This window comes from Triplophysa dalaica, chromosome 23 (assembly GCF_015846415.1).
Source record: "Triplophysa dalaica isolate WHDGS20190420 chromosome 23, ASM1584641v1, whole genome shotgun sequence".
Classification (NCBI taxonomy): Eukaryota; Metazoa; Chordata; class Actinopteri; order Cypriniformes; family Nemacheilidae; genus Triplophysa; species Triplophysa dalaica.
This window is the reverse complement of record NC_079564.1, coordinates 6,018,793-6,027,329: the sequence shown is the minus strand read 5'-3', so window position 1 is coordinate 6,027,329 and position 8,537 is coordinate 6,018,793. Positions and strand designations below refer to the sequence as shown.

Here is an 8,537-nt window from a genome sequence, read left to right as displayed (position 1 = left end):
ATGTTCAGCTTATCTTACAATGCTGGGCTGAAATAATTTTTATAGCGTTTCTGGCATTTGAAGAGGAGTGGATTATGATTATCGTAAGTATGCCGCATGTGAAATGATCTATAAGCATCAGAAATATTTAACCCGAAATTAAAAGAATCTTTCAGAAAAAACATTTTTGCCTTGTGGATTCTCAATGAAGCTTCAGCTGGAGCTGAACAGGAGTGAGAATAAATGGCCGATAGATGTGAAAACAGGTCTCTGTCAGGTCTTCCTGCAACATTAAAGAAAGCTAGTAAGTCAGAAGGCAAAAGCATTTTGGTGCTTTTAAAGTATGTCTGGGATGTGATGGACACTGGTGCTGGAAGCTTGGCTCGGTATTTTAGTGGAGTACAGTTTACACAGAAGAGAAATATTTAAATCTCTCTGGTCAAAAGGTATTTTATATGAGCATTCAGGATCTATACTAGGCCTTTTTGGAAAGAGCAAGTTTGTGTTGACAGAGTGTGTGTCATAATGTTTACATTTGACTTAAAATGATTAAATCGATCTGGGATGGAAAGTCTGCATTGCGGTTGACAAAACGCCACACTTTGGTGCAATGTTTAGAGATCTAATGTGCTATCAATTGAAATGTACTGTACAGTTCAAGACGTTTATTTAAAATCGCTGATCATTGTCGAGTTTGCAACGGTCCAAACTCTTACACAAATACATAAACCATCAAGCTTGTTTAAACACGGATAGAACAATTTTCACTGTGCATGTGTAACTGTAAACAAGTTGCTTTTATTGTGAATTTACAACTTCAAATGTACAGTATGTTACGTGTGTAGCATGCGGTACAGACAAATTCTTTCACAGCACGGAGACGGTTCTTATAAACATCCAGTTCTTCTGCTGTATGCCGACACATTAAGCTTCACCTATAATTAATGAACACCATATGTACATCGTTCCAAAACCTTGACGGAGCTGAACAAACTAAACGCCTACACAAAATCCACAAATCCACAGTCAACAATTGAACTAAAAGTGATACAAAATGTACCGAGAATTAAAGTTTCACTTACGTTTTTAGGTTTTATAAGAATATACATTCCTTATTGAAATAGTTGAGAGGAAATCTGGGCACTCATGTTTCAATAAAAATAAAACACACGATGGAGGGCAGTGATTCGAGGCTTTATAGCTAGTCTTTCAATATCTGATATATTTGTGACACGTCCTAGAATTATAGTTCATTCACTCTACATTCTCTTTATATATTCCATGGGATGTGACTGTGATTATTTTACACTTTGACATAAAGACATAAAAAACACATTCCAGACCAAATGTTATCTTTCCGCGGTGACCCAGTTTGAGCTAGATTTTCCAGGACTTGCCGGCATTGGCTGGAAGTCCATTCCTATGAGCAACACAGTGAGACAGGAACATTAGTGTGACAGCATGCCCTGGCTTTCTTTATTTCCCTTTAGCTTGTATACAAAGCCTAAATCTTTCTAGATGAACGAGCACGGAATATTACTTGCCATTGAAACCACAAGAAATGTAAAAACCTCTGTCTAGTTTAATGGAAATTTCTATCGCCTAAAGAATGGAAAGTATACAAATGCCACAATATCACATATAAACACTGTTGAAAATGTTGAGCGTTATATGTGTACTGCAATAGCGTTAGTTATTAATTCAGTTTACTTTCATTAGCATGAATTGATCCACAGGTCGACGTATGTGTTTGCACTAGTCATTAAGATGAACAATCAACCTATTCAAAGTTCATTTTACAAGCTCTATCTGATAGCAACAAATGTCAGTGTTGATGTCACAAAGGAGCGGTTGTTCCACGCACAAAAGGATTAAACATTCGACCGTGAACCCACAGTAATACATGGCACAATGATACGGAATCAATCATGCATACAAAATGTTGACTGTCTGCTGGATGACTGATCTGAAATGATAGTGCAGAGAAGGGCATTCGGCTTTCAAACATGCCAATTTCACACACGCACACACGCGCGCACACACAAACATGCTGGTCTGAAAACGTCATTAAAAAATGATATGAACAGCATGTTTCGAAACATTTGGTCTCTACAGTGTATCTCCATATATCGGATATTCAACAATCCACTTTTGGTTGCTTTTTTAAACTCGTAAGCAAATATAATTTTTTAAAGAGCACTCCAGGTGGAGAATCCCTAACCTTTTTTCCAACACGGCATCATCAGTCATTTTTGATGACGTGGTTGAATTTGTGTCCCTGCAGGGCCAAGTCTGCACTAAATGAGTCTAAAACTGCATCTCACGGCGTTCTCTTCTTGATGTACAGGTTTCACGTATCGATGGTAAACGCTTCTCAGCGCCTGACATTGTTTACAACTCTATCATCAAATTATGTCAAACAAGAATTTGGTGAAGGATACATTCCGAATAACAGCTCATGAATTAACGCAGCCTGTACACGTGTCGAATTCCAGTTCACACCACTGAACGAACGTTCACTCTTGTTCACATTAAGTGAATGAGTGGATTTTACAAGGCGAACACTTCCACAACACAGTAAATGATGTTCATGACTTTGGTCCTCTTAAGATCATTCCGGTGTGAGATAATATGCCACATGGACAATTACATCACCGTTCTGCCTTGTAGGTGGTAAGTTAGACAGTGATGGATGACTCGTCCTGGCACGCAGAAGCTCGCCGAGTCTTGGGGCTACAGCGAGTCAACATGGAGATCTGCGTGCTAAAGTTGTTACCGTTGCTGCCCATGGATGGGTGCTGGTATTTGGTGTCAGGACCCAAAAACCTTTCCAGGTGCCATCGTCTCCATTTTCTCTTGATCTCACATTGGACCTGAGATTAAAAAGATGACATGAATATGCAATGCCGTCATAAAATTACTTTACAAATCATCTGAAAAACAAAAAAACAAATTCACATCCATAGGGTGTATTCTAAGTTTTATCAAATTAAAGGGGTCATATGGTGCGAATACTTGTTTTTCTGTGCCTTTGTTGTGTTATAAGTTGCCCATGCATGTTTTAGACACATAAAATTGCAAAAATTTAAGTGTTGGAACAAAAGATGAATTCTATCTAAAAGCGAATGCTCACCAAGACCTGCCTGATACGCCTCGTGTAACCACACCCCCACAGATCAACGTCAGTTCATGGTATGATTTGACTAAGACCGCCCAAATGTCTACGCAAGTAAGGTGGGCGTACCTGTCTGCACAATTGCTTTGGAACCTGATGTTCCAAATATGGTAAGAGGCGTTACATTTCCGTCACACGCTTGCAGTATTCGACCAATCACTACGCACTGGTTAACTGGCCAATCATAAAACAGCTCGATTTTCATAGCGATGATTAAAAAAAAATCTGCATGTTAGAGAGGCGGGGCAAAGAGGAGATACAAACATGCACGGTATGTGGAAAATACAGCGTTTTTTGAACCGTAAATCGTGTATACACATTGCATTGCATTTAAAACAATCGATAATATACGTTTTAGCCGTGTCATTTGACCCCTTTAACTGAGAAACAAGAGGAGGTTATTATATTTATTTATTTTATAATATTTGTATATTTTGGGTCTATTTTGTTAAATTTTATGTAATTATAATATAATTATAAGTATTGTATTTAATTATATATTTATAAAACTATTTTATTATGGACTATTTTGGAAAAAAATACATTTACATTTAATATTTTATTCAAGAAATATGATTTGTCAACATACAATTGATCCTATTTATTTTGAAAAACAAATTCCTTGTTTTTTTATGAACAATTTATTGTTCATTGTTAAAAAAAAGATTCTATCCATCTATGAAGTTTATCACATTTCAATATATATTACCGCGCCCTCCCCTCAAACCACCTGTCATATGAAACATATTTTGTGATCAAATACATTTTCTGAAATGTCCCATCTTACATTTTCCTCCCGTTGAATATTTCACTTTGAAACAAGTCACACCAGAAAAGTAAAATAGGTTGAGAATGCTGGGTCATAAAATGGGTCATAATTCACACAGAATGCATTATGAAAATGCTTGCTTAACATCTTGTTATAGCTTCTGCCTTATTTCTGAATTTAGGTTTAGGTGTCAGAGCTCAGCAGTGCTAAACTTCATCCGTGGGGCCCAAACACATCAAATTATTACAACACACCTGGCACAAAGCCTGCATGCGTGACTCTTTTATTCAATCTGTGTTAGCTGGGGACCCACAGATGCTCTGAACAGCAATGCATATATCAAAGTAATAGGCCACCAGTATGTCCAGAGCTAGTACAGCCTGTATGAGCAAACAGAATCAAAGCCAATTAAAGGCCTCAGAGGTTGTTAAATTTAAGAAATAAAATGAAATATAGAAACCCTGTTCATCCATTCAGCCATTACTATGTATTGTATGTCTGTCTGTCTTTATCTTTGTGGATATGTATTTTTATTCATCCATCACTGTGTCTGTTTAGCCTTTTTCTTACCTCTCCGTTCAGGAAACAGTAGAGCACAGCAACCACGAAACCCTAAAACAGGTAAAAGCAACTTACACAGAGTAAGAACCAAGTACGACAATCTTATCTACTTAACCATTAAAAAGAGAACAATGCACATTCATATTTTTATAGAAATTGAAAAATAGAGGATACAATCAAATTGGTAATTTATCAAACTATTTTACATCAGCTCAACAGCATGTTAATGTGTGTGACAACACATTACAGGCCCAAATTCTGCATACCATATCTGTATGATATCAATACTTCATTTTGTTTAGTATTCAGCTCCCATTTCTTGTGAGAGACATGGCTGTGTACGAGATTTTCTTCTGCCCCTCAGCACTTTTACATCACATCATTAAACAATGATGTCATCTGAGCAACAGTCCCAAGATCAGCCCCAGAGAATTTGCTGTCACTCGCCCCCTCAGACATTTGCGTCCTACTTTTGTGTTTTTACAGCTAGTTAAAATGATTAAATCCAGTGAAATACCTGAAAAGACCCAAGAATGAGGTCAAAGACCAGCCTTAGCTCGGTTTTTATATTTTCTGGAATAAAAGCGAATATGATGAAGTTCATCCCAAACAGCGGAATCAGCAATAGTGTGGACTTTGCCAGTCGCCTGTAAAAAAAGACGAAACAAATATCAGACAAATTCATGGTTGATTTAGCCGTCATTCTCAAACTCACACACAGTTTACAGTTTTCTGTAAAAGAATAATAGGTGATATGGAAAAGAGGATATCAATGGAATAACAACGGTAGTGATGCTGGGTAGAAATTGCAGGTTCTTAAGAAGTGAGGCTTGTTTTGTAGGAGCTGCACCGTGGAGAGCTACTTAAAGACAAAGGACATTAAATCATCCGAGCAGGGGCGGGTGGACGCAGTGACATTTCAGATGATGAGATTGTAGTGCAGTTGGCTCTCACTCGCTGCTGGACACCAGCTAAAATGTCCCCTTTATTTTATGGCTGGGTTACAATGACATAAGCTAAAATGTTTCTCATGTAGCCCTCGAGACTATCCTGTCCAAAAGTGTGGCCACTCTGCAGCAGGGCTCAACCCTAACATAGAAAATGGTGCAACTGGTATCTTCTAACTTAACCTTTCATACAAGGATAAATCATGTGATAAGAAAATTAATTCATTGTTTATTCACCCACATGTCGTTTAAACCCTGTATGTGTCTGGAAAACAAAAGAAGATATTTTGAGAAACGTCTCAGTGGTGATCAATGGAGTTGACCTGGTTACCAACATTCTTCAAAATATCTTCTTTTGTTTTCGTTATAAGAAAAAAGTAACCCAGGTTTGGTATGAGGGTGAGTAAATTCTAAAAGAATTTTCTTTTTTTAGGTGAACTGCCCCTTTAAGGACCAGCTGCTTCAGATGACTTTAAATATTGTGCACTTTTCTGGTGCTTTTTAACATTTTTGTAGTTTGAAAGCTTGAGTACCTGTTTACTGTACATCTTTCAAACTACTTTCCAAAATGTTCTTCGAACCTGTGAACTCGAACTGGGTGGAAAAACACGCTTATTTAAGAGCAAAACCCTGTTTTAATGGATTCCCAAAGACTTACGAATATTGGTTGGATTCGTTTCTGCCGATGTCCGGACAGTTGATCTTCTGACGCAGTATGCGAATGATACAGATGAAGAGGATGAAGTTCATCTGTCGTTGGTGGACAAACACAAAGACAAATGTCACAATACGGCATGGATTACTGAAACCACCGAGGAGTTATGAGGTTATTGAAGCTGAAGCCGAGGAGTATTTTTTACTTATTAACTCTTTGAGACTGCAGGAACAAACATCTATTAGCAGAGACATACAACACAACTGCTGCCTAAAGACTGCAGCGAGACACATGCTATTAACTCTAAGTGCATGAGATGAACTGTGTACTTTCTAAATAACAAAAACAAGAATAGGTTGTGGAAAAGGTTTCTGTTGACTTCAGTTTGTGAGCGTTGGGGACACAAAGAAATACTTTAATATCGTAGCAAAAGAAAGCAAATCCTACAATAAAGTCTGCATAAACAATTGATGACGGTAACAGAACCTTTTTTCTCTCTTTCTCATTCCTTAAAGCTCTCAAAACAAAAGCCCAGAAATGTTTGTAAAGAATATTTAATGTAAAACCTAATCACTGAGGGGATTAAATTACCTTCTACGTGCGTCAACAGGCCTCTGTTATCTACACTTTCTTAGCTCTAAGGCAAATCCTTAGATGATAAGGTACAAATAAGCAGTACGACCCAACAAAAAATACAATTAAACTCAGAAGTCATGAGCAGATGTGATCTTTATTCACTACTGTTCAAAAGTTTAGGGCCACTTAAAGTTATAGTACACCCAAAAATGAAAATACATCCATTATCTCAACCTCTTGTCATTTTAAAACCCGTATGACCAAAGAGTTTAGATACCAAGAGGCGAGACTCTGGTGCTTTTTGGAAAACAGCGCGACCTCCATTTTGGGGTGAAAATGCGGACAAGGCTTTTGTCGTCATGTATTATCATCATTCAAATGGAATTTCAGCTTTCATGTTTTCGTTTTTTAACAAAGCAGCTAATGTGCCATCCTGAGAGCTAAAAGCAGAGTCGCTTTACCCCGAAGATGGCGGAACCGCAGGGAACTGGTGTTGCAATGGAACATTCTATTGAGTTTGGCCTCTTGGTATCTATACTATTTGGTATGCCTTTCTTTTTTATTTCTGCAGAACACAAAAGAAGATTATTTGAAGAACGTTGGTAACCAAACAGCGCCGGTACCCATTCACTTGCTCTAGTTTCCGTCATCTGTCTATTCAACAGAACTGAATGGGTACCGCCGTTGTTCGTCACCAACATTCTTCAAAATATCTTAAAGGTCATACAGGTTTGAAATGACAAGAGGGTGACTAAACGATGATAGGGTTTTCAGGTTTGGGTGAACTATCCCATTAATATTTTATTCCACATTTTAGTATAATAGTAAGCATTAGGGGTTGGAGATTTTTTGAGGTTGACAATTATGTGATAAAATTCTCGTCGACGTTGACTAGTTGATGATGTCATTAATGAATAAAATAAGAGCTAGGAAATGTTTTGCAACAAGATTTGATGGGTGTGGGCAGAAAGACACTTGTTAGTGCAGGCTGTAGGAGAATGGCGGGAGTCCCCAAAATAGCCTCTAAGTATATAGTATCTACATACAAATACTGTTGTTTATCTATTGCACAAGAGCAGCAACAACTAAACTAAGGCCATTTTCAGATTGGGCTCGTGTGCTGCGGTCAACTGGGAATGACATCCGCCCCGCGCGCAGGTCCTTGGAACAGTCAGTCGTCTTCTTAAAGGTACAGTGTCAATAAAATCACATGACCCGCGACTAGTCGATATCAAGCTTTAAGTGTCGCACCAGAGCATTAATGTCGACTAGTCGAATAGATCGTGCAACCCCTATTAAGCTTATAAAAACAATGTCATCCTTTATTCACCCTCATGTCATTAAAAAACAGTATAAACCTCTTTCATCTGTGAAACACAAAAAAGATCATTTGAGAAATGTCTCAGTGGTTTTCTAATCATACAATGGAAGTCAATGGGGCTGTTTTTCAAAATATCTTCTGTGTCCTGCAGAAGAAAGAAAGTCATACAGGTTTGGAATGACATGAGGGTAAATAAATGATGAAAGTATGTTCATATTTTGGTACAGGTCTAACCCTGAGATGCTTTAAAAACAGATTTAAAGGAGTCAAAGCCATCCATTAAAAACAAAATGTTTTGTAATGAAAGAACTTTGCACAATTATATTTTTTGACAAAACTAATTTCATAACTGTAAGTATAGACCTTCAGATCCAAAGGTTTATAAGGTCAAGCATATCATTTCACTCAAATGAACCCTTAACTTCTAAACAAAAAAACAAATATATATAGCTCAATTATATGTACTCTAGACATAGGCATCTAATAGACTACAGTACCAGTCATCAGATAGTAAGCTAGTCTCCATGGTGACCGTGAGTGACAGCATCCATAAT

The 8,537-nt window shown here is 37.6% G+C and overlaps 1 protein-coding gene across 1 annotated transcript in view; it reads right to left on the bottom strand.

The window, feature by feature from the left end:
• Positions 1 to 767: 767 nt before the first annotated feature.
• vipr1b (vasoactive intestinal peptide receptor 1b) overlaps positions 768 to 8,537 on the bottom strand; it is a 40,845-nt gene continuing 33,075 nt past the window's right edge. Inside the window, exons 10-13 of the mRNA XM_056738241.1 lie at positions 6,090 to 6,181; positions 5,002 to 5,131; positions 4,494 to 4,535; positions 768 to 2,852 (exon numbers count right to left, since the gene is read on the bottom strand). Coding sequence (XP_056594219.1) covers positions 2,658 to 2,852; positions 4,494 to 4,535; positions 5,002 to 5,131; positions 6,090 to 6,181 — 459 coding nt within the window. The 3' untranslated portion in view covers positions 768 to 2,657. The remainder of the gene's footprint in view (positions 2,853 to 4,493; positions 4,536 to 5,001; positions 5,132 to 6,089; positions 6,182 to 8,537) is intronic.